Source organism: Dendrobates tinctorius, unplaced genomic scaffold (genome assembly GCF_039654945.1).
Source record: "Dendrobates tinctorius isolate UK_male_01 unplaced genomic scaffold, ASM3965494v1 ptg000120l, whole genome shotgun sequence".
In the NCBI taxonomy this organism is placed as follows: domain Eukaryota; kingdom Metazoa; phylum Chordata; class Amphibia; order Anura; family Dendrobatidae; genus Dendrobates; species Dendrobates tinctorius.
In genome coordinates this window covers 27488008-27514236 of record NW_027361788.1, presented here as the reverse complement: position 1 = coordinate 27514236, position 26229 = coordinate 27488008, and the positions used below count along the sequence as shown (strand labels likewise).

The 26229-nt window shown below is 45.3% G+C and overlaps 1 protein-coding gene across 2 annotated transcripts; it reads left to right on the top strand.

Annotated features, from left to right (window-relative positions):
* The first annotated feature begins 409 nt into the window (after positions 1–409).
* On the top strand, positions 410–10354 carry CDK9 (cyclin dependent kinase 9). 2 transcript variants are annotated; one of them, XM_073540952.1, is made up of 7 exons: positions 410–811; positions 1605–1686; positions 3276–3366; positions 8048–8214; positions 8375–8546; positions 8729–8877; positions 9145–10354. In XM_073540952.1, the coding sequence occupies exons 1-7, from the start codon at positions 720–722 to the stop codon at positions 9505–9507; spliced, it is 1116 nt and encodes a 371-aa protein (XP_073397053.1). In that variant the 5' UTR covers positions 410–719; the 3' UTR covers positions 9508–10354. The 2 variants fall into 2 exon arrangements, with proteins under 2 accessions (XP_073397053.1, XP_073397052.1); XM_073540951.1 differs by having other exon boundaries at positions 8036–8214.
* Positions 10355–26229: the final 15875 nt, after the last annotated feature.

Below are 26229 nucleotides of genomic sequence, written 5' to 3'. Positions count from 1 at the left end.
AGGAAGAAAGGCAGAAAAGGGTTCAGAAGCGGAGCAACACGATAACAAATGATGCAAAGGGATAAAGAAAAATGCCCCCCCCCCTAAAAAAACACAAAAAATAAGTAAAAATAAGCAAAAAAACACTTTATCCTGCTATAAAAGCTGAATTAAAACGGGCACAGAAGCTAAAAACAAACATGAGGTGACCTCAGAATTGCTACATCTGAACATAAAAGAAAACGCTGCGTCTTTAAAGGGATTGTTCACACATGACGCCTTTGGAGTTGGGCAAGAAGAGTCGCAGGACGCCTGGAGGTGAGTGAGGAACATGGGCCAGACACTGTGCAACGTCACGTGACTGCCGGCAGCCGCGCACACCGCCTGCCCCACTACACAGGAAGCCCCGCCCCAGAACGCGTGACGTCATTCAGAACGCAGTGACCTGACTTCCGGTTTGCTGTGCTGCAGGCTGTGGGTGACACTGGGTGTTTCGTTCTCACTGACGGCGCTCGGACGTGTGTTCTACGGCCGGATAACACCCGGTGTCCTCGGTGGATCCCGCTCGCCTCCTTTTAGCGCCTTTATTTCAGTCTTCTGCGAAGATTCCACAAGCCTCCAGCCTGAACTCCTCGGCTCAGCACCGGGAGAGGCCGGGGGTCGGCGGCCTGTGCCCGGAATCAGATACCCGCGGGCCGTCCGGGGCTGAGCCTCCTCCCTCGTCCTCCTCAGGCTCGGCCATGGCGAAGAACTACGACTCGCTGGAGTTTCCTTACTGCGATGAGGTCTCCAAGTACGAGCGGCTGGCCAAGATCGGTCAGGGGACGTTCGGGTGAGTTACGGGGGCGGCTGGTACGGACCTCACTCCGGGACGGGACCGCCATTGTTCTCCTGGGGTGAGAAGAACGCGGGAAGAATTTGTGTAATCAGCCAATCAGGGTTGAGCTTGTATGTAATGTGTGGTGGTGAGAAGATGAAAGCTAAACTGTGATTGGTTATAATGCCTCTTTTTCTTAACACCTTCCTGAAGATTTTACATTTTTGCTTCTGTTTCTTTGTGTCCCCCACCCTCCCCTTTCCAAAATCTCTTGTAGAACATATGTGTGTATGAATATATAATATTTTGCTCTCTTAAAATTTAAAACTCTTGAGGGGATGAAATGGTGATAACAAAAATGCTATTCTATTTTTTTTGGGGGGCGGGGGATTCTATTTGTATGGTTTTCACTGGTTGGAAAAAAAACTGGCGAGAATGCCCGATTCCCCAGTCAGTACAATTACGGCGATCCTTGTAAGACCTGAGCCTTTACTGAGATTGCACCATTTAAATGCTGCTGTTGAATTGTGCCAGCAGGGGTTAATGTTTTCAGTCTCCTGCACAACTCCAATCATCTCTCCTCTGGTCTGTGGGGGTGTTGCTTCAGGCTCCCCCCTCCCCTGCGTATCCTGAGAAATGGCCCAATGTAACTTAATCGGTATTGTGCGTGTGCTTCTGATTGCCATACGGGCTGCCCCATAGAAGTGTACGGCGCTGTAGTCATCTCTCTGCCCCAAGTGTCTGTATTATCACATGTCAGTGATGGGCTGCCCCTGACCCGCTGCTTCTGCTGTCTCTTTCTCTTTAGAGAAGTGTTTAAGGCCAAACATCGACAGACGGGGAAGAAGGTGGCACTGAAGAAAGTTCTAATGGAGAATGAGAAAGAAGGGGTAAGTGGAGAACTGGAGCGTGTGGCATCATCACTGTACATGGAATGGATCTTAGGCTATGTTCACACCTTGCTTTTTTTCTGCAGCCAAAACTCATTGTCTTGGCAGTAAAAAAAAAAGCTGCAGACAAAAAGCAGGTTTTGTTGTGTTTTTTGCTTCATCTTTCAGGATTCCAAAGTTCAGCTTTCACCATAGAAGCATGGGCAATACAAGGTGTTAGGCCACTAATGCAGGATGTATGTGACACCATACAACATTTTTTTTTTTTTTGTTCATATGAGTCCATGAAAAAATACACACTTGCAAATGTAAAAACAGCAGGTGGGGGTTGAACAGGTCAGGAATAGGTTACCTAAGGACATGGACAGAGCTTTGAGGAGGTGGGCATTGTTCATTTTCACACATTGGTTGGTCAGGTATTGTTCACTTTCACACCCTGGTCAGGAAATGTTTACTTTTACACATCACTATGTTAATTAACCTTTACTAATACTAACTGCCATTCTCGGGTAAGGACACCAAGACATTATAGTTTAATCTTGGGGGAAAATCCCCAAAATAAATTTCATGTTCTGCTGTTTTTTTTCTAAAAACTCTGCAAAAATTTAAGGCAACTTTTTTGCCCTTACTCATTGCTTTCTATGGGAGAAAAATTGCTGATAGGATTGACATGCTGCAGATTTCAATAAAGCATCCGTTTTCCAATTCAGTCAGGAAAAAAATGTGTGCATGAGATTTCTGGAATCTTGTAGCTTTTGATGGTCCTGTGAAAAGCAGCTTTTAATTTGCATGGAAAAGTAATGTGTGAACATAGCCTGAAAGGGAAACTGTCACTTTGTACATGCAGTCTGATTTGCGGTCAGCACGATATAGAGGTTCACAAGGTTCAATATAACATGTATTTCACTCATTGAGAGCAGGAGTCCAGTGGGCGGCCCATTAGTGATGGACACTGAAGACTGTAGGACCGCCCACTGGACTCCTGCATACAAACTCCAGTGATTTAAATGACTAAGGGTATGTGCACACGTGGCAGAAAAGTTCTGCACAAAAACCTGAATCCCTTCCCAGAAACCGCACCTATTTTTCCGCGGCGGTTTTTGCGCGGTTTTGATGCGTTTTTTACCGCAGCGGTTTCTAAAAGCATGGGAGAAGCCTAAACCGCGGAAAAAACTCAAAATTAATGTGCATGCTGCGGTTTTTACCGCAATGCGTTTTTTTCGCGGTAAAAAACGCATCAATGTGCACACAAAGTGCAAAATGCATAGAAATGACTGTGCAGCTTATTTTTAGCGGTTTTATAGTGAAAACCGCGGTAAAAACCTCTAAAAAAACGCTGTGTGTGAACACAGCCTTAAATGCTACTTTTACTAAAACTTTTCTCATAAGGCATGTCTGCTTAGCTCCTCTTTCCTGCAGATCAGAGACCATTTTCTAGACCCCCCCCTTTAAGCTCTTCATCGTATTTATGCAGTTTATTCCTTTACCTTTATGTACATTTCACCTTTAGTGAAGATGGCTCTCGTACTAATTAATAACCAAGTACAAGAGGTATAACTTTTTTTTTTTTCTCACTCTCTTGACTCCAGTTCCCAATCACCGCTCTTCGTGAAATCAAAATTCTTCAGCTCCTGAAACATGAAAATGTTGTGAACCTCATTGAGATCTGCAGGACAAAAGGTACAGAATATTCTGTGTATCCAGCTGTGCATGCTCAGACTTCTGCATGTTTTTTTAGTGCTTGGCATCGAGATGAGCGCTATCACTAGATGATTACTTTATAGAATCTATTCAGTGCCGGCAGTTAAACGGTTTCTTTTTAGGACTGCTACATTTCCTAGAAAATATCTTCTATTAAATCTGTAAGGCTGCGGTCTGATTTGGCATGGATTTTGCGGTCAGCATGTATGTACATGGGGTTTCCTCATTAGTAGCTTCTGGCATGCTGCTTTTCCTACATATCCTGCTCGAATCGCCCTCACGTGGAGCTACGGAGATCATATGGATCTGACGCTTGCTAAGAACATACTTTTAAAGTGGGGGTATGGCATCTACCCCAAATTTACATATGGCAAGGATAGTAGCGAAATAATAAAATCAGCCTGCTCCTACCCCCTGCGAATCCAGTGTAGGCTGCTCCGCGTGGGTAGAAAGCGATGACCGCCCGTTGTTAAGTCTCTGATGCAACATTCTAGTTATCTGACTGCTGCAACTAAGCATAGGCCTAATTAAAAAAAAAAAAAACCCCTACCATGTACAATATGCCCCCCGCTCAAAATACAGCTTTATTGCAATTATACAGTTGTGGGAACACTCCACGGTCACCGTCATGTGAGTGCCTCTTTTTTGCACTTTGATACGTCCCCTCATCTCATGATCAATGATAAAAAAAAAAAAAAAAAAAAAAAAAAAAAAAATGTAGCAGTCCTGAAAAATCTATTTAATTGTGTTTGGTTGTCTGCTTTGGTTGTTCTTCTAAAATGTAAATAGGAAAGGGTGTGCACAGTGAGGTGCAGATTAAAGTGGATCTCCTGGCATTTAATATCAATGACCTTTCTAGAGACTGGAGAATGAATTCACAGGACTCCTGTTCATCGGCCAGATCAGTGATTTGTGGCTGCCGGAGTCCTGTGAATCTCTTTACCTGTTGGCTCGACGGTGTTATTGCAACGTGACGTATGCACATACGACTTCACGCCAGCATGACTAATTGAAAACAGAGCCAGGAAGTAAAGGGATTTGCAGATTACTGACTCCGCAGCTGAACCCGGAGTACTGTGAATCGATTCTCCATCTCCTGTTACGGCCGTAGTTAATGACAGCCAATAGTGGGTGCGATCCCCAGTGATCTGATCTTGACTGTCATTAATACAGTGTGCATGGAAAGTATTCAGACCCCTCTAAATTTTTCACTTTTTTTTTTTTTTCCATTGCAGCCATTTGGTAAATTCCAAAAAAGTTCATTTTTTTTTCTCAATGTACACTCTGCACCCCATCTTGACTGAAAAAAATCAGAAATGTAGAATTTTTTGCAAATTAAAAAAGGAAAACTGAAATCTCACATGGTCATAAGTATTCAGACCCTTTGCTCAGTATTGAGTAGAAGCACCCTTTTGCACTAGTACAGCCATGAGTCTTCTTGGGAATGATGCAACACGTTTTTCACACCTGGATTTGGGGATCCTCTGCCATTCTTCCTTGCAGATTCTTTCCAGTTCTGTCAGGTTGGATGGTGAACGTTGGTGGACAGCCATATTCAGGTCTCTCCAGAGATGCTCAGTTGGGTTTAGGTCAGGCCTCTGGCAGGGCCAGTCAAGAATGGTCACAGAGTTGTTCTGAAGCCACTCCTTTTGTTATTTTAGCTGTGTGCTTAGGGCAGGGGTGGGGAACCTCCAGCCCGCGGGCCGCATGCAGCCCGCAGTGGCTTTTCATGCGGCCCACGGGCAGGTCCCTGGAGTCCCCAATGCTCTGGCGGCAGTTGTATCTTGTCAGCTGCCAGCCCTTTAAACCCAAGTGCACGGCACGCAGCGTTCATTACAAAACGCTGCCTGCCCTGCACATGAATGATGACCTTTTCTGGGTGGATTGGATTAGCGCCCAATGCTCTCCCGTCCACATGTCCCGGAAGAGGAGATGCTGCCAGAGAGTCCACAGCGATCTCTGTGCCTCCCCGGGGCTCTCTGTGCTGGCAGCTGTGTGCTTTTATACTTGTAATCTGTGCCCCCCCCCCCCCCAGCTACGCAGCTATGTGCCCCCAGCTATATTTCCACATGTGAACTGTACCCTCCAGCTATATGCCTCCCTGTGATCTGTGCCACCCCAGCTATATGCCCTCCATCTATGTGCCCCCCAGCTGTTTCCCCATGTGATATCTATGACCCCTGTCATCTGTGCCCTCCAGCTATATGCCCCCCCGTGATCTCTGCCCCCAGCTATGTGCACCCCTATGATACCTTTGGCTCCCAGCTTTGTGTCCCCCTGTGATTTTTTTTTTTTTCCCCGTGATCTGTGTCCCCTAGCTATATGCCCCCCCGTGATCTCTGTGCCCCCAGCTAGGTGCACCCCTGTGATATCTGTGGCTCCCAGCTTTGTGCCCCCTGTTATCTATGTGCCCCCCTGCTATGTACCCCCTGCGATATTTGTACTCCCATGTGCCCCCTGTGATCTGTCACCAAAAGCTGTGCCCCACCCCTGTGATCGCTGTGCCCCACCCCTGTGATCGCTGTGCCCCACCCCTGTGATCGCTGTGCCCCACCCCTGTGATCGCTGTGCATATTTCCTAGTGCTGCATTTACCCCGAAAGTGCTGTATATCCCCCCCCCCCCGTACTGTATATCCTACCACCTGTGATATATATGACCCCCAGTGATGGAGAAGCAGCTCCAGCCGTCACATTAAGGGTGAGTTACCGTAATTAATTGTTTGATTATATATACCGGGGTAATTTTCAAGGTGATAATTTTTGTGTGGCCCTCGAATGATGGTAGAAATTTCCAAATGGCCCCCGGATGGAAAAAGGTTCCCCACCCCTGGCTTAGGGTCATTGTCTTGTTGGAAGGTGAACCTTCAGCCAACTCTGAGGTCCAGTGCACTCTGGAACAGGTTTTCATCCAGGATATCTCTGTACTTTGCCACATTCATGTTTCCTTCAATTGCAACCTGTCGTCCTGTCCCTGCAGCTGAAAAACACCCCCATAGCATGATGCTGCCACCACCATGTTTCACTGTTGGGATTGTATTGGTCAGGTGATGAGCAGTGCCTGGTTTTCTCCACACATTCCACTTAGAATTATCAGAAAAAAGTTCTCTCTTTGTCTCATAATACCAGAGAATCTTATTTCTCATAGTCTGGGAGTCCTTCATGTGTTTTTTTTTTTTTTTTTTTTTTTTTTTAGCAAACTATGCAGGCTTTCATATGTCTTGTACTGAGGAGATGCTTCTGTCGGGTCACTCTGTCATAAAGGCCCGAACTGGTGGAGGGCTGCAGTGATAGCTGACTTTGTGGAACTTTTTCCCATCTCTCTACTGTATCTGTGGAGCTCAGCCACAGTGATCTTGGGGTTCTTCTTTACCTCTCTCACCAAGGCTCTTCTCCCACGATTGCTCAGTTTGGCTGGACGGACAGGTCTAGGAAGACTTCTGTTGGTCCCAAACTTCTTCCGTTTAAGGATTATGGAGGCCACTGTGCTCTTAGAAACCTTGAGTACTGCAGAAATTCTTTTGTAACCTTGGCCAGATCTGTGCCTTGCCACAATTCTGTCTGAGCTCCTTGGCCAGTTCCTTTGACCTCATGATTCTCATTTGGTCTGACATGCACTGTGAGCTGTGAGGTATTATATAGACAGGTGTGTGCCTTTACAAATCAAGTCCTATCAGTTTAATTAAACACAGCTGGACTCCAGTGAAGGCGTAGAACCATCTCAAGGAGGATCACAAGGAAATGGACAGCATGTGACTTAAATATGAGTGTCTGAGCAAAGGGTCTGAATACTTATGACCATGTGATATTTCAGTTTTTATTTTTTTAATGTGCAAAAAATTCTACCTTTTTTTTTTTTTCAGTCAAGATTGGGTGCAGAGAGTACATTAATGAGAAAAAAAATGAACTTTTTTGAATTTACCAAATGGCTGCAGTGAAACAGTGAAAAATGTAAAGGGGTCTGAATATTTTCCGTACTCACTGTAGATGCCGGACAGACCCTTACAGTGAGCCCAGGGCAAAAACGCTTTAGTAGAGCGCAGGCAGATGTGAGGACTAAATTTGGGTGTACGTCTGTGTGACCAGTGGTAATATCTGCATGTTTTTTCGTACTGATACTGACGTATCACTATCCCTTACTAGGTAATGATGCAGAACTCTATATTATTGGGATGTGGGAGTCTGTGCCTTCTGCTCTCCTGCGCTCTGGCACTGAGAGGGTTTACATAACTAACAAAGCTAATCGAGACCAATGTCTAATGGTGGATATGAACTGTCCGGTAACATCTAAGATCCATATTGGTAGGGGAAAATCAGTAAAATGAAAGATAAAATTCTGCAGCAGCAGAATTGTCCCACTACGTATACTTTTGAAATGCCATCAGTACATTGAGGGGGTGAAAGATTGAAGAAAATGTTGGTCTTGGTTAGTTTTGTCCTATATTAAAGTGCATCTGTCGCCTGCCACAGCCATTTTCAGGTTTTAGCCAGTGTGGGGGGGAGGGGGGGTGCTGCCTATTGTTTTATTGTAACGTTGCTGGCATGGCCTCGCTGCCGGGAACAGGCGACAGGTACGCTTTAACAAATGCTCCATGTATAAGCTTCTGCTGTGAGTGTCAGAACCTTTCCGAGACTCTCTTGCCCACCTAGTTTCTCCCACAGCGAACCAGTATAATAGATACAAAGGAAGCATCTTCTTGGTGTTTGATTTCTGTGAGCACGACCTAGCGGGGCTACTGAGCAACACACACGTCAAGTTTACACTCTCCGAGATCAAGAAAGTCATGCAAATGCTCCTCAACGGCCTGTACTACATCCACAGGAACAAGGTGAGGCTCGCCGTCCGCTCTCGCACTGTCTGTGCAGATATAAGCCTTCAGACATTATCCGTAGAGTTCAGGAGAACTGCCGCTGGGTTACAGAGGATAGCAACTTGTTGTATATTGATAAATGCATTATTTTCTCTGTTTTTCTTTTCTACCAATACAGATCCTTCACAGAGACATGAAAGCTGCAAATGTTCTTATCACCAGAGATGGGGTCCTGAAACTTGCCGATTTTGGGCTAGCAAGGGCATTTAGTCTTGCCAAAAACAGCCAGCCGAACAGATACACTAATCGGGTGGTCACACTTTGGTACCGGCCCCCTGAGCTGCTTCTAGGTATGCTTGTATTGTCTGAGAGGACTTGAGAATCCCCTTCTGACTGTGAAGAAAGTTTGTGCAAACTTTTAGAATCCCGAAAACTTTTTAAATTATTTCCACCTGAGGTGTTACTTATTACAAGATTGTGGTGCATTGGCGATTTAGTAAATTTGTATTTTTTTTTTTTCTTTAACTCCCAGGTGAACGAATTTATGGACCACCCATTGACTTATGGGGTGCTGGATGCATCATGGCAGAAATGTGGACCAGAAGCCCAATCATGCAAGGAAATACAGAGCAACATCAGCTGACCCTCATCAGCCAGTTGTGTGGGTCCATTACACCTGAGGTTAGTATTGGTTGTGATTCTAGAAGACTTAATTGCATCATATACCCAAAAACTGATGACGGACTGGTCTGCATAAAATCGGACACTAGGGTGAAAGTAGTAGATTGGATGAAATCTCTTGTCCAAATCTGCTGTGCCTTTACCATGATCATCATGGAAGGATGGCGCTGCCGATAGGTTTCCTTTCATAAAACCGTGAGAACGTAAGGCAAGAGTATAGTATTACTTTCCGAAACTTAATTATCATCCTCTCTTTTCTATTTGCAGGTCTGGCCAAATGTGGATAAATATGAACTGTACCAAAAATTGGAACTGCCAAAAGGTCAAAAGAGGAAAGTAAAGGAAAGGTTAAAGGCATACGTGAAAGACGCCTACGCTCTAGACCTCATAGACAAGTTGCTCGTCTTGGATCCAGCACAGAGAATAGATAGTGACAATGCCCTCAACCACGACTTCTTCTGGTCCGACCCCATGCCTTCCGACTTGAAGAACATGCTTTCTACTCACAACCAGTCCATGTTTGAGTATTTGGCGCCTCCTCGGCGAAGAGGTGGTCACATGCCCCAGCAACCAGCCAATCAGGGAAGGAACCCTGCCACAAATCAATCAGAATTTGAACGGGTATTTTGAGGCCATTATTAAAAGTAGCTATCCACACTGGCACACGTTGGCCTGTTGTGTAGAGAGGAGTAAACCATCCAAAGTAATCAAAGTAGCTCATTTCACACATTTCTAGAAATGATATGTTGACTGGATTGATCCGTAATCTAGAATAAAGCAAAGATGTTCCCTGCCGTGGCATCCGGTAAAGACTATTTCTTGTATTGTGGAAGTCTGGCCTAATGGATAGCACCTTGGCACTGTGTGCCACCCAGAGCTGATCCGCTCACTGCGAATGGACTGAGTTTCCTTATTAATTTATGCTGTTGCATATGCTCATATCTGACAGGGCTGAAAATGTCTTCAGGGAATAGTAAATAATGGCCCTAATGTCCGCACTGATGAGAAGAAATGTTGCATTGATAACAGTAATATGCTCTCGTTTTAGTTTTTTATTTCTTTGTTTTGTAAAGTATGTATGAAAGAGAGATGTTATTAAATGGTCTCATCTTTGTTTCCCCCTCATTCTAGAAAAACTACTGATAAGTGGGCAAAAACTAGGATGAAAAATTCTGATATAGCTTGATCCATTTTTCTCACATATGAAAAAAACAGGTGTCTGAAAAAGGCTTTAGGCAGTAAGGCCAGGTACAGATGGCTGTAGTGCGGTCATTTTTATATGTCCCATTATTCTGGGGAAATTAACTCAGCCCAGTTTCATTCAGTGGAGCCACAAGGTGTTACCTATTTTTATACAGGCAACATATGCAGCTGTATCATGATCTTGTCAGACTGGGCTATTGGTGGTGATAATGCCATTTATTTATAAAAATATCGGAGCTTTTCCACATTAAAAAACAAAATTGCAATTCTCAAACTTTGAATGATTATTCCTTTGATCCAGATAGTCTTACCACACAAAAACATTAATAAATAACATTTCCAACATATCTACTTTACATCAGCACCATTTGTAAAATGTCGTTTTATTTTGTTCGCATTTTAGAAGGCGTAAAAATGGAGCAGTAATTTTTTTTTTTTTTCTCCAAGGAAATTTGCAAAACATATAGTTTTTTTAGGGACCTATTCAGTTTACAAGTGACTTTGGGGGTTCTATATATTGGAAAACCCCAAAAGTGACACCATTTTAAAAACTACACCCCTTCATGTATGCAAAATTGTTTTTGGGTAGTTTGTTAACCCTTCAAGTGCTTTTCAAGAATTAATGCAAAGTGATGTAACAGGAATGAAAGTTTTTTTGTTTTTTTTTAACCACCTAAAGTTTGATAACTTTTGAACAGGCCACTATAGCAGGCAGACTTTAAGGCCATTATTTGGCAGTGAACTGCCATGGCAAACATCAGGGCCACATGATCAAGATCTAAGGGTGACAATGGAGTTACGTAAATAGGAAGCACCCACACTCTTGTTAACCATCTACATGCCGAAGTTGACAGCAGCATTTAAGGGATTAAACGACCATAGTCGATGCGAACACGGATTGTGGCTGATGCAGCAAGTTGTCAGCTATAGTGTACAGCTGATAGCTACAGGATTGTCACCTGTCGGAGGATGCTAGTCTCTTATATCCTAGGTCAGTAAAAAGACGGATTGGCGGTCATTAAGGGATTAACCATGATTAACACATGGAGATATATATATCTCATAACATGCTGTAGATAATCGAATCATTGAATGGGCATAAAATATAAATGATACCTTATAAGTACACATTAAATGCAGCATTTGCTGAACTCACACAAGTCTAAATAGAATGAAATGAAATATTTCACAATTATATTTCTTGGAAATGTTTGGAATTAATGGGAGAATTACGGTAATATAAACTATACTTGAAAAGTATGTATTGAAATGTTTTTTTAAACTTGAAATATATACAGGTATATAAATGCCCCTTTCAAAGTCTTTATCCGCTGGTTAGTATTTGGTAATCACACAAGCTGTTAAACCAATTAAAACAATTTGATTATGTTAAGGTTTTGTGATGTCGTGCTGGTTACACTACTAATTAAACTGTGTTCCAAATTATTATGCAAAAAGAGTTTAGGAGTGATAAGGTTAGAATTTTTTTGTTTGTCATTTACACTCATTGATGGTGATGTGTGTCAGGGCTCTTTATATCACTGAAAGCAATTGCAGATACCTGTGCAAATTAGTTTGGCAGGTGTGTCCAAATAAAGGCAAGACTACTTAAGAAGGCTGTTCCACATTATTAAGCAGCCTACATTTTTTGCCAAAATGGGAAAGAAAAAGGATGTGTCTGCTGCTGAGAAGTTGTGGAGTATTTAGGTCAAGGCATGACTACAATCAACATTGCCAAGACACTTCATCGTGATCATCGCACAATCAAGAAGTATGTAGCTGATTCCCAGCACACACGTGTGCGTACTGATAAGGAAAAATTGAGGACTTTTTCCAACAGGCAATTGCGTCAGGTTAAAAGAGCGGCTACAAAAATGCCTTGTCATAGCAGCAGACAAGTTTTTGAAGCTATAAACACCTTTTGTGGTAACCTATATTCCTTAAATCAAAGAAGGTTCCACACCATGGCACATAAAAAAGTTGTCTTTATTTATAACAATACATTCCAATAATTAAAAAGAAGGTGCTAGACCATGAAGAGAGACAAAACAGTCATAGACGCATCATTAAACAGTACATTTCACTATGCTAATGCATTCCCATATATTGAGTTTCAGCAAATTAACATGATTAGGGATTAGCACGATTTTGCTTACTTTAACACTTGTGAGCTGGCTATCCACAGACATATCCTGCTATATGGGGGTATCATACCCTCCTAAATTCCCTCAGTCAGAAATCCATGCTAAACCCAGCATAACCCAATACCATGCAATAAACGCATGAGGGATGTTCCAGGAAGCATTTTGAGTACATGGTATGCTATTATGCTCACGTTTATTGCATGGTATTGGGTTATGCTGGGTTTAGCATGGATTTCTGACTGAGGGAATTTAGGAGGGTATGATACCCCCATATAGCAGGATATGTCTGTGGATAGCCAGCTCACAAGTGTTAAAGTAAGCAAAATCGTGCTAATCCCTAATCATGTTAATTTGCTGAAACTCAATATATGGGAATGCATTAGCATAGTGAAATGTACTGTTTAATGATGCGTCTATGACTGTTTTGTCTCTTCATGGTCTAGCACCTTTTTAATTATTGGAATGTATTGTTATAAATAAAGACAACTTTTTTATGTGCCATGGTGTGGAACCTTCTTTGATTTAAGGAATATAGGTTACCACAAAAGGTGTTTATAGTTAATTTGTGGCACATTTCCCAGATTAGGGATGTTGCTAATTGTTTGGGCAACTTTGTGAATATAAGTTTTTGAAGCTGCTGGTGCCTCCAACGTCCCCCGAACAACAAGATGCAGGGTCCTTCAGAGGTTTGCAGTTGTGCGAAAGCCATCCTGTCGACCACCTCTATCCACTGCGCACAAGCAGAAACGGCTCCAGTGGGCCAAACAATACATGAAGACTGACTTCCAAACTGTTTTTTTCACCGATGAGTGCCGTGCAACGCTCGATGGTCCAGATGGATGGAGTGGAGGATGGCTGGTTGATTGACACCCCAATGAAAACACGGCTAAGGCGCCAACAAGGAGGAGGTAGAGTAATGTTTTGGGCTGGAATCATGGGGAGAGAGATTGTCGGCCCCTTTAGGATCCCTGAAGGGGTAAAGATGAACTCCATAATCTATGTGGAGTTTCTATAACAGCACTTCCTGCCATGGTTCAAGAGGAAGAACCGTGCTTTCTGCAGCAAGATCATTTTCATGCATGATAATGCACCGTCTCATGCTGCAAATAACACATCTGCATCTCTGGCTGCTATGGGCATAAAAGACGACAAACTTATGGTGTGACCACCATCTTCCCCTGACCTCAACCCCATTGAGAACCTCTGGAGCATCATCAAAAGGAGTGTCTGATGGTGGGAGGCAGTTCACATCTAAGCAACAGCTCTGGGAGGGTATTCTGTCTACATGCAAAACAATTGAAGCACAAACCATCCAAAAACTGACAAATTCAATGGACGAGAGAGTTCAGAAGCTTCTTTCGAACAAGGGGTCCTATGTGCAAATGTAACATCACCTAGAAGAAAGTTTTGAATTGAAAACTGTTTGATTTCATTTTGTAATAAGCTGATAATGCTTATAATTTCACAATTGACCATTTTTTTTGTTCAAAATAAAAATAAAAAGGTTGAAAACTCTGTTGTGGATAATAATTTGGAACATGCATTTTGAGGAATATGCAATATGCGGAAATATTTTTTGCATAATTATTTGGAACACAGTGTACTTAAGATGATGCCTTATTTCTGGATAATGTTTTGTTTGATAAAGGCTTTGGCGTTGAAGGCGAAACGCGTAATTGTATCGACTGTACTGAATAATCCATGGAGTAAAGTCAAGAATTGCTGGACACTTGCGTGCCAGTCTTCATATCTTCTTCATAATTGTGACGCCATCCCTTAACACGAGGGCCACCAACATCCTGAGTGCCGACTGGAAACGTGGAATCTGATTTTTCAGAAATGGAGAGGTGACCGTGCATGTGCCACACTGTTCATTTGTATGCGGGCCCTGAGAATGTGATCACCCCATTGAAATGAATAGAGAGAACCGTGCATGTGCAGCCATCTCTTCATTCTTTACAGCACGCGCTGGGGCCTTGTTTTTTTCAATAGATGTGGGACTTTCGTCTATGAGATTCTTTTGACATAGCCTGTAAATATGCCATAAAATGTCCCAAACCGGACCACCTCTCTTTAAATGTCTTTTTTCATGGGATTGGTTGGTATGTGGATGATTTATGCCCAGGTTAAATATGTCCAAAGAGTAAAGGCCCCGTCACACTAAGCGACTTACCAGCGATCCCGACACCGATATCAAGGTGTCAGGATTGCTAGTAAGTCGCTATGTGATCGCTGGTGAGCTGTCACACAGACAGCTTCACCAGCGATCAGAACAGCGATGCCGAGCGCCCGGCATCGCTGGCCATCCTGTAAAAAATAGAATAAAAATAAAAAATATAGTTATTCTCACCTTCCGACGTCCCGTTCAGCCATCCTGCCTCTCCACGCTCCTGTCCCAGTAATCCTTTGCGAGAATGACCGCGAGATGTCACGGTCTTGAGGGATAACAAAGTCTCGTGGTCATTCGTGCAAAGGATCACTGGGACCGGAGCGTGGAGAGAGGCAGGATGGCTGAACGGGACGTCGGAAGGTGAGAATAATTATATTTTTTATTTTTTTACACCTGATCGCTGGTCTCCCGCCTGTCACACACAGCGATGCGTGCTGGCCAGCGGGAGACCAGCGACCAAAGAAATGTCCAGAGGTTTCTTCCAGCGATACCGGCAGGGGGGCCGCTCGCTGATCGCTGTCACACAGCGATCTTGCTGGTGAGATCGCTGTTACGTCACAAAAGTTGTGACTCAGCAGCGATCTCGCTACCGAGATCGCTTAGTGTAACGGGGACTTTAAATACACAGGGCCATCTGCTGCCACTATAATGTAAACCGTATGAGAATGGGGCTACCGAACGACCGCTTGGCAATATTTGTCACTTATGAATGATAATAAACAAGTGCCAATCGACTTGCTATATTCATTCTTTGATTGGTAATGTATTTGCCTGCGTAAAAGACCCTTAGCTCTATAGTAGACTTCACTGACTCCAAGTTACAATTAGTGTTGACGCCAGCCTAGTCTTTGTCTAATGTTAGGGTGTGTGCACACGCTGCGGATTCTGCTGCGGTTCCGCAGCGGATTTGGCCACTGCGGAACCGCAGCAGTTTTTGCTGCGGTGTACAGTACCATAATATCCTATGGATATTGAAATCCGCAGTGCAAATGGTGCGGATTTTTCTGCAGTTTCCAAACTGCAGAAAGAATTGACATGTCAATTCTTTCTGTGGATTCCGCTGCAGTTTGCCATCTCCATTGTGGAGATGAAAAACCGCAGGGCAGAACCGCAGGCTAATCTGCAGGTAAAACTGCAGGTCTTTTGACCTGCAGATTTACCGGCGGATTTTACAAAATCCGCGCGGCCAAATCCGCACCCCAATCCGCAGCGTGTGCACGTACCCTTATTCTACAGTCGGACACTAGATGGCAGTCTAATCATTGTCTGGTTTGCTTAATGCAATTCTGTAGTCTGAATCAAGATGTCAGTTCCAAGCTTGTGTCATTCGCTCTATTACCAGCCCCCTACATCGATGTGTGGGCGCTCAACAAGTGTAGGTTATCCTGCGGTGGACAGAAGGATGGATGTAAGATAAGCCGGTTTAACATTCATCTATATTTTAGTTAAATCTGATAGCCCTCGCCGCCTCAAACTCAAAAATATTTCCCGGATCCGCTCATTCCTCAACCACGAAACCACAAAAACACTAGTGCATGCTTTTATCTCCCGCCTCGACTACTGCAACCTCCTACTCTCTGGCATCCCCTCTAGCACTCTGGCTCCGCTCCAGTCCATCCTACACTCTGCTGCCCGACTAATCCACCTGTCTCCCCGCTACTCCCCAGCCTCCCCCCTATGCCAGGCCCTTCACTGGCTTCCTTTTGCCCAGAGGCTCCAATTCAAAACCCTAACCATGACATACAAAGCCATCCACAACCTGTCTCCTCCATACGTCTGTGACATGGTCTCTAGGTACCTACCCGCACGCAACCTTCGATCATCTCCAGATCTCCTCCACTCCCCCCTTATCTCTTCTTCCCACAACCGTATACAAGACATCTCCCGTGCTTCCCCCATACTCTGGAACTCTCTGCCACAACACATCAGACTCTCACCATCAACGGAAACCTTCAAGAAGAACCTGAAGACTCACCTGTTCCGACAAGCCTACAGCCTGCAATGATCCTCGGTCTACTGAACCACCGCATGACCTGCTCTACCCTCTCCTACTGTATCCTCACCCATCCCTGTAGACTGTGAACCCTTGCGGGCAGGGTCCCCTCTCCTTATGTACTTGTGCGTCCCTTGTCTTACACATGTTTATTATACTGTCTTAATCCTGTTCATTTAGACACTGTTCATATGTTCAGGTTTTAAATACATTAGATAGGGACTGCTCCATTAAGGGTTACCTTGACGAGGTGGAGTGGCTTGGTATACACTTTTTGGCAAAAAAACGTATCGACTAAATACCCTGTATTTGTTGTCATCTTTTTACCAGCACTTGCTGATTATTGTCATATTTTTTACTGCAGGGTATTTTTGCACATTTGTTATTCTGTGCTTTCTTTTTGTTTCATGTTTATTATACTTGTCTATATTTCCCCTTTTCACATGTAAAGAGCCATGGAATAAATGGCGCAATATAAATGCATAATAATAATAATAATAATAATAATAATAATAGATTACACACCAAGGGGTGGAGTTGTGCCAACATTTTGTGTTTGTTTTTTATTTAAATGTCAGAGTGCATGAACACTAGACTTTAAAAAAGGTGCCAAAAGGATAATGAATTGTGTGCAAAGTCAATGATGAATCTAAGCCAATATTTTTAGAAAAAGTTTGGAGAGGTCCAACTATACTTTTGCAAAAATCTATGCTATTGAGCTTGCACTTAGATGTGATCCTGCATTGTAAATATACGATGGCTTGCAAAAGTATTCAAGACAACCTCTTGACTTTTTACCTATTTTGTTACATTACAACCGGTGTTTAAATATTTTTGTAATCTGATTTGTGCATAATGCAACAGTTTAGATTGTGAGCCCCATCGGGGACAGTGATGATAATGTGTGCAAACTGTGAAGCGCTGCGGAATATGTTGGCGCTATATAAAAATAAAGGTTATTATTTATTATCAGCACTAAATAGTCTAAGTTGGTGAAGTTAGAAAAATATAGGCAGAAATGAAATTTATGGGATCCAATAACTAAAAATTAGCGTGTGTAAGTATTTACCCCTTTCACGATGAAGCCCCTAAAAATTTCCAGTGCCAGCAATTCCCTTCATAAGTCACATTCTTAGTGACAGGACGTCCCAATATGTGCGATATACTGTAAGTGTGACATGTCTGTCAGCATATACACTTTACCTTTTCTGAAAGGCCACAGAGGCTGCAACACCATTAACAAGAGGCACCACTATCCAAACACCATGAAGACCAAGGAGATCTCCAAACAAGTCAGGGACAAAGTTGTTGAGAAGAACAAGTCAGGGTTAATAATAAATAATAATCTTTATATAGCGCCAACATATTCCGCAGCGCTTTACAGTTTAACAGTTCCAAAACACAAGTCATAAGTAACAACGTTAACAATACAATAATTAAAGCAAAATAAGACGACCCTGCTCGTGAAAGCTTAAAATCTACCATGAGGTGGGGAAGATACAAAGTACAGGTGTGTATTTACAATGATGTGTTTACAATGATGGTCCAGCCATCTTGAGGGAGTGAGGGATAGATAGTGAATGGGCTACACACGCACACTTACACATAGAATGACTAGTGAACGTGATAGGCTGCTCTGAACAGATGCGTTTTGAGGGAGCGCCTAAAACTATGCAAATTGTGGATAGTCCTAATTTCTTGGGGTAGAGCATTCAAGAGGATTGGCGCAGCGCGGGATAAGTCTTGGTGTCGGGAGTGGGAGGTACAGATTAGTCGAAAGTCGTTTGCAGAGCGCAGGGGTCCGTTAGGCCGATAGACAAATGAGGGAGGAGATATAGGGGGGTGTTACACTGTGGAGAGATTTGTGGGTGAGAACAAGTACTTTGAATTGGATCCTATAATGAATGGGCAGCCAATGTAAGGACTGGCGAAGAGCAGACGCGTCCGAGTACCGATTAGCCAGATAGATGACCCTGGCTGCTGCATTACGTATGGACTGGAGAACTTTGGAACGGATAATCGGAATACCGATTGAGTGTCATCCAGAACTCTGTATTTTGGGTGTAGTGGATGAGGAAAGCTGGATCCATTATGATAAATATTCCTTCGGGAAGTACTATTCATGGCCAGAAAGGCGATTGCATTGAGATGGATGGGAAGGAAATCTTCAATTTGGTGGATGGGAAGGAAATCTTCAATTCGGCAGTGGACCAAATTAGTGAATGATGTGATTCCATATGAAAATATATTGTATAAGCATAGAAAATGTCCCCAAAAGTTCCACAAGATCTGGGAAAGATGGTGCGATTCACCCCTGACACATCTGGCTCCGGATGTTATAACTTCATCAATGGTGTGGTATAACCCCTAAACACACCTTTTTCTTTATTGCTTCATTGGGTGACACAGATTACCATGGGTGTATGCTGCTGCTAGGAGGCTGACACTATGCAAAAAAAAGAAAATTAGCTCCTCCCCGGCAGTATACACCCACCAACAGGCACCAAGTACCCCAGTTTTGTGCTTAGTGTCTGTAGGAGGCGCACCGGGATCTCCCCAGATCCGCAGTTAACGATTCCTTTTCCCTTTTAGGTTTTAGTTGTGTGTATTAACTTTTACCCATTTATTTTTCTGATTCAGGGTCGGGAAACAGGGTGTAAGTTCTCACCCTGCTTTCCCATATCAGGCGGCTGAGCGAGCAATGTGGTGTTGCCCGCGTCGAAACTCTCAGGACCGCAGGCAGGACCTTTTCCCTATCACCTTCGGGTGCTACGGGCTGATGACAGGTGGCGGGTCCTAGCCGATTCCCCTCCTCACCCCTCTCCCGGGACAAGGCTGAGAGGAAGACGGTGGTTACTGGCGGTGACTTCCCCCCTTCTGGCAAGGGGTTGGCGCCGTCTTCTGCACTATTCGGACATGGTGCGGGTACAGATGATCTTCACTCCCAGCGGCCTCCCCTCAATTCGTGGGCCCCTGTGGTCATCCTCTTCAGGGACGTCAGGTAAGCGGTCTGAATGATCCCTCCAGCCCCGCATTCATCCCACATAGAAGTCATCGGGGTTGGCGCCTCTGATAGCCACTACAACGCCCCCTGTTTAAAATTCCCGCCCTCTTTTACAGGCGCTCGCCCTTCATCTCACCGCGCACAGCCGGGTGTTCGGCAGTGGAGCCCGCAGGCAGCGAGTCCCCATACTTAGTACCTGCCTTATCTTTGTGGCATCAAGGGCACCTGGTGCGTCTCTGGGCATGAGAGACTCCAGGTGTGGAAACCGGCGTTTTTACTTTCACTTTCGCTTTTGGATGCCTCCTCTGTTCACGCCTCCCCGCTCTGCGTGCGTTCTTTTCGCGCTTTTCTTAGCCCATCACAGAGCTACTTTCTCTTCGTCACCGTCAGACCCCCCCTTAACCGCGCACCCTGCATTCTTCAGCCAATCACACGGCATGGCCGCTAAGCTCCACCCACCGCTAATATCCTACTGTTTTCTGGGATCTCGTGCTCATCTTTCCACGGATCTCGACTTGGGGGACACATCGGCGGCCTGCTGCGCATCAGAATACTCGGTAGGCTCTGCTCTGCTTATAGTCCTGAGGCTCCAATTAGCTCCCCTCAGCAGTTCTCTCTCAGATACATTCTGCCATACTACCGCAGACTACACATATGCCCAACCCTGCAAGGGCTCTCTATTCTAGACCCACCGCTACTCACTACGCCTGCGCGCGCTGTAAAAAGAAGTGGGCGTCAGGTCAGTCGTCTCCCTTCTGTCCGTCCTGCAGCCCTTCCACTTTGTCTGCCCCACAGGAGCACACCGACTCCCGGAATGAGAGCACTCCCCCTCCCCCAGAGTGGGCCATTGCAATGTCTCTGTCGGTCTCTGTCCTGACTAAAGTTTCTCAGTCCCTGGTCCAGGTCTTAGAACGATTACCTCAGCTATCTACAGCCACCTGTGCGCAAGGTCCTTCCGCTTCACCCAGGCTACTTTCCTCGTCTCCTTCCTCAGAAGACGACCTTAGGTCAGACGATGATTCCCAATTGGGATCTAACTCAGAGGCAGACTGTGAAGGGTTAAAACTAAAATCAGAGCTGAAGTTTCACTTCTCCATTTCTCTGAAGGTTTCGTTTCTTCATTTTTGTTGCTGTAAGATAAATTTTTGTAATTGGCATGGGCTGTCATGAAACCAGACTGTTCTCATCAGGTGCAAAGATAAGGGGCTCGGGGAGGTGCATTGCTCTGAATATGCCATTATACTACTTTCTACGCTATCTAGGTACGGACATATATGCAGTTCCGGTTTCCTTGCAATATTATTGGCTTATAAAGTGAAATTATTTTATTGGTAGTTGAGAACTTTGCATAATTAAGCAAAATATTATAAAAGAAGTGACTACAATAAACGGGTTACCGATCTCTTTGGATCGTCCCATACAGAGACACGTCTCCGTTTGGTTATTTGAGTTGCTATCAACACTCTGTGGAATAATTTGGACATCACTGGCTCAACCGTGAAGGGTTAATTTAACTCTCTCCCTATCAAGACAACATGTCTAAAACACAGGACATGGTAGATAGTCTCATATCGGCTATTTTCCAAATGCTCAAAATAAAGGATGATAAGGCACCCCTTCAGGAATGCTCTGCCCCCTTTAAACGAGCGAAACCTCCCTCCCGAACCTTTCCTAGTCACAAGGAGTTCGAGACTACTTTAACCAAACACTGGGAACACCCTGAGAAGCGTTTCTCAGGCCGCAGGTACTTAGACGTGCTATATCCCTTTGATACGGACCTTCTCACAAAATGGACCAAAGCTCCCGAAGTGGATCCGCCAGTTTCCCGTCTTTCCTCTAAGACGGTTCTATCCCTTCCGGACGGGGCTTCACTTAAAGATCCAACAGACAGGCAGATAGAATCGCTGGCTAAATCAATTTTTGAGGCATCCGGTGCCTCTCTCTGTCCTATTTTCGCCTCCGCCTGGGTGGCGAAAGTCATTTCAGCTTGGGCAAAAATTCTTCACAAGGGCATCTTAGCGTCAGCTCCTCAGGACGAGCTAGCAGATTTAGCAGACCAAATTAATCATGCGGGTAAATACCTCTTGGCCGCCTCCTTGGATGTGGCTGGGTGCGCAGCAAGAGCTGACAGCAACATAGTAGCCATACGCCGTATCCTTTGGTTGAAGGCATGGAGTGTGGACACCACCTCTAAGAAGTCGCTCACCAACCTGGCATTTCACGGTTCTAGGCTCTTTGGTGCCAGGCTGGACCAGATAATTTCTGATGCCACTGGAGGTAAAAGTACCTCCCTTCACCAGTCTCGGCCTAGACGTTTTTTCAACAGAAAAGCTTCTCGGCCGTTTAGGTCCTTTCTCCCCTTCTCTTCCGCGGAAGGTCCATCCCAGCAGGACCGGCCCTCTACCTCCGGGGAACGGAGAAAACCATTGTATAAACCCGCACCCCACTGGAGATCAAGAGGCTGACCCTCCAGGTCGTCAGGCTCCCGCTCCGGTAGATTTTCCTCCAAGTGACGGGTCACCCCCACCTGGAAGTTCTTCCAGGGTGGGTGGCAGACTTTCTTCTTTCATGGACGCGTGGCTGTCTGTTGTTAACGACGCATGGGTCAGGGAAATCATCAAATCCAGATACAAAATCGAATTTTCTTCCCCCCCAAAGAGACGCTTCTTCCTGTCTCAACCTCCAAGACAGCCGTTCCAGACTCCAGGGTTCCTTCAGGCCGTCTCCTCCCTTCTTTCCGCCGGAGTAATCGTTCCCGTTTCTTCAAACGAACGGTTTTCAGGGTTTTACTCAAATCTCTTCGTAGTCCCGAAAAAAGATGGCTCCCTTCGCCCAATCTTGGACCTCAAGTTGCTCAGTCGCCACGTGCGGATCCTCCACTTCAAGATGGAGTCCCTGCACTCGGTGATCGCCTCGATGGAACCTGGAGAGTATCTCTGCTTTGTGGACATACAGGATGCCTATCTTCACATCCCTGTTTGCAACATCAGAGATTTCTTCGTTTTGCGATTCAGGAGAATCACTATCAAATTACGGCCCTTCCCTTTGGCCTTGCCTCTGCTCCTTATGTCTTTACGAAGGTGATGGCAACAGTCATGGCCATACTTCGCTCCAGGGGGATTCTCATTATCCCTTATCTTATCGATCTGTTGATCAAGGGCTCGTCCCGCCAAGACTGTCTTCAAAGTCTTCAGATATCTCTGGATACTCTCGCCCGTCTCGGTTGGATAATAAACAGAGAGAAGTCCACCCTGCTCCCGACTCAGCGTCTGACTTTCTTGGGCATGGAATTCGACACGAATCTAGCCCGGGTGTTTCTTCTGAAGGACAATTTTTCAGCCCTTTGCAAGGGAATCCGATCCCTAAAACGGACAGGGCCCATTCCTCTTCGGTCCTGCATGAGGGTCCTGGGGAAGATGATAGCTTCAATGGAAGCAGTGCCTTTCTCACAATTTCACACTCGTCCTCTCCAGCTGTCCCTCCTTTCAGCCTGGGACAAGACCTCTGTTTCTCTGGATCGCCCCATACTCCTGCCTCTCAGAGTAAGGCAATCCCTGACTTGGTGGACAATACCTGCGTCAGTCCTGCAGGGGAGGTCCTTTCTCCCACTTTAGTGGCAAGTCATCACCACCGATGCCAGTCTCCTAGGGTGGGGAGCGGTTTTCCATCGGAAAACAGCCCAAGGGCACTGGAACACCCATCAACCTTCTGGAAATCAGAGCGATCTTCATGCCCTCCTCAGCTGGCAGCCTCTCCTCGTAGGCAAACCAGTCTGCATTCAATCAGACAACGCCACAGCCGTGGCGTACATAAACCACCAGGGCGATACAGCAGACAAGTAATGGCAGAAGTAGCAAAGATACTGCGTTGAGCAGAGAGTTACGTTCCGGCGATCGCCGCCATTCACATTACAGGGATGGAAAATTGGGCAGCCGACTTCCTAAGTCGCCAGGGCCTAGCGTCAGGCGAATGGTCCCTACACCCCACGATCTTCAGTCAGATATGCCAGCATTGGGGCACCCCGGACGTCGATCTCATGGCGTCTCGGATGAACCACAAAGTTCCTCGCTTCGTAGCCAGGTCCAGGGACCCTCTCGCCGTTGGTTGCAACGCCCTGGTAATTCCGTGGTCCCAGTTCCGACTTCCTTACCTGTTTCCTCCCCTTGCCTTGATCCCAAGGGTGGTCAAGAAGATAAAATCAGAAGGTATCCCAGTAATTCTGGTAGCTCCAGACTGGCCAAGACGACCTTAGTATGCGGAGCTGGTGAACATGCTCGCGGACATCCCCTGGAGGCTTCCAGACCGTCCAGATTTCTCACAAGGCCCCCTTTACCACCAGAGTTCTCTGTCTCTGAGTTTAACGGCATGGCTGTTGTGGCAGCGATTCTGAGAGAATCAGGTTTTTCCAACCAGGTCACTCAGACCATGATCAGAGCTAGAAAACCAGCCTCCTCCCACATTTACCATAGGTACTGGAAGGCTTTTTTCCGTTGGTGCGACGACAACAATGTTTTTCCATTGTCTTTCTCCATTCCATCCATACTTGGCTTCCTCCAGTCCGGCCTAGATGCGGGCCTGTCCCTCAGTACCCTCAAAGGCCAGGTCTCGGCTCTGTCGATCCTTTTCCAGAGGGATCTGGCGCCCTTACCGCAAGTTAAGACTTTTCTCCAGGGAGTCGCCCACGTGGCTCCTCATCATTCTCCGATAGATCCGTGGGACCTTAATCTCGTTCTCGGCGCTCTCCAAAATCCGCCGTTCGAGCCTATTCAGGACATTCCTTTTTCCCTTCTCTCATGGAAGGTAGCTTTTCTGATTGCCATTACATCCATTAGGAGAGTTTCTGAGCTGGCGGCTTTATCCTGTCATTCCCCGTACCTAATCCTCCATCAGGATAAGGCCGTTCTCAGGCCCGTTCCCTCCTTCCTTCCCAAAGTGGTATCCTCTTTCCACATTAATGAGGATATCGTCCTTCCCTCCTTTTGCCCTGCGCCTGTTCACCCTCTGGAAAAATCGCTCCACAAACTGGATGTGGTGAGAGCCTTGCGTGTCTATCTTGCCAGGACTGCTTCTCTTCGTCAATCCGATTCCCTGCTTGTCATCTCTGGAGGTCGCCGGAAAGGGCTTCCGGCGTCCAAATCCACAATTGCTCGCTGGATTCGTTCTACTATGCTGGAAGCTTACCACCTTCAGGAGAAACGCCCCCCTCCGGGAGTGAGAGCCCACTCCACCCGGGCTGTAGGGGCTTCTTGGGTTGTCCGACACCAGGCTTCGGCATTACAACTTTGCAAGGCCGCGACCTGGTAATCTTTGCACACTTTTGCGAGGTTCTACAAGGTTCATACCCAGGCCTCGTCTGATGCAGGCTTAGGTAGGAAGGTTCTGCAGGTGGCGGTAGCACACCGGCCGACCTAAGTCCTTCCTTCTTGCTACTTAATTGCTGTTCCCACCCTCAGGACTGCTTTGGGACATCCCATGATAATCTGTGTCCCCAATGAAGCGATAAAGAAAGAGGGATTTTTGGGTTCTTATCGTAAAATCTCTTTCTTGGAGCCTTCATTGGGGAACACAGCACCCTCCCTGTTTAAGTTGTGCCGTGTTGGGACTACGAGTCCCTTGTTGGGTTGGTACATATTTTAAGAGTTTTTGTTGCTTCTCCTACTGTTTTTCTCATCAACTGAGGTACTTGGTGCCTGTCGGTCGGTGTATACTGCCAGGGAGGAGCTAATTTTCTTTTTTTGCATAGTGTCAGCCTCCTAGCAGCAGCAGCATATACACCCATGGTAATCTGTGTCCCCCAATGAAGGCTCCAAGAAAGAGATTTTACGATAAGAACCCAAAAATCCCTCTTTTCTATGTATGAGAGTGATGCTGTAAATGATCTTAAGAACAAATATCATCTACAATCTGAATAAATACAGACCCAAACGCTAGTAAAGAATATGTTGATTGATGATGCAGTGCTTTGTAGAAATGTTATACTTTATTTGAAGTGCTTGTTCGCTTTACTGTTGAAAGTATGCTTTTAAATCCGCTTTGGATAATAACAACGTGGTGATCTGTTCTTTATACTGCAATGTCAAATACGTGTTGTATTAATTTGTGGAATCTTTCAATAAAAAGAGTATGGACTGGAAAGGGGATAGTCGAGTAATGGGGAGGTCAATTAATAGAGCGTTGCAGTAATCCAGTTGGGAGTAGATCAATGCGACAGTGAGGGTTTTTGTTGTTTCCATGGTCAGAAAAGGGCAGATTCTAGAGATGTTCTTTAGGTGTAAGCGGCAAGAGATTGTATATGGGATGTGAAGGAGAGATTGGTGTCAAACATAACACCCAGACAGCGCGCCTGCTGCCGGGATGTTATTATGGTGCCACCCACGGAGAGGAAAATGTCAGATTTAGGCTATGTGGCCACGTTAGCGGTTTAAAACGCTCAAAAAAATGGACTCCTTCCCAGAAACCGTAAGTTTTTTTTCCGCACGTTTTTTCCGCGATTTTTGCACAAATAACGCACATTTTTGATGCGATTTTTTCCGCGCGGTTTCTGGAAACATTGGAAACAGCTAAAAACGCGGACCTATGCGGAAAATATTGAGCATGCTGTGTTTCTAGCCGCTAAGCGTTTTCTGACCGGAAAAAACGCATGCAGTGGCACAAAAAGGCCAAAATGCATTAAATTGAATGGGAGGCTTATTTTAAGCGTTTCTGAAGTGTCTGATCAAACACTTAAAAAAAGCAACGTGGGCACACAGCCTTAGAGGGGTTAGTAGACTGGGGGAGCAAAAGAAGTTCAGCTTTTGAGAGTTTGAGTTTCAGATAGAGAGCGGACGTGATGTTGGAG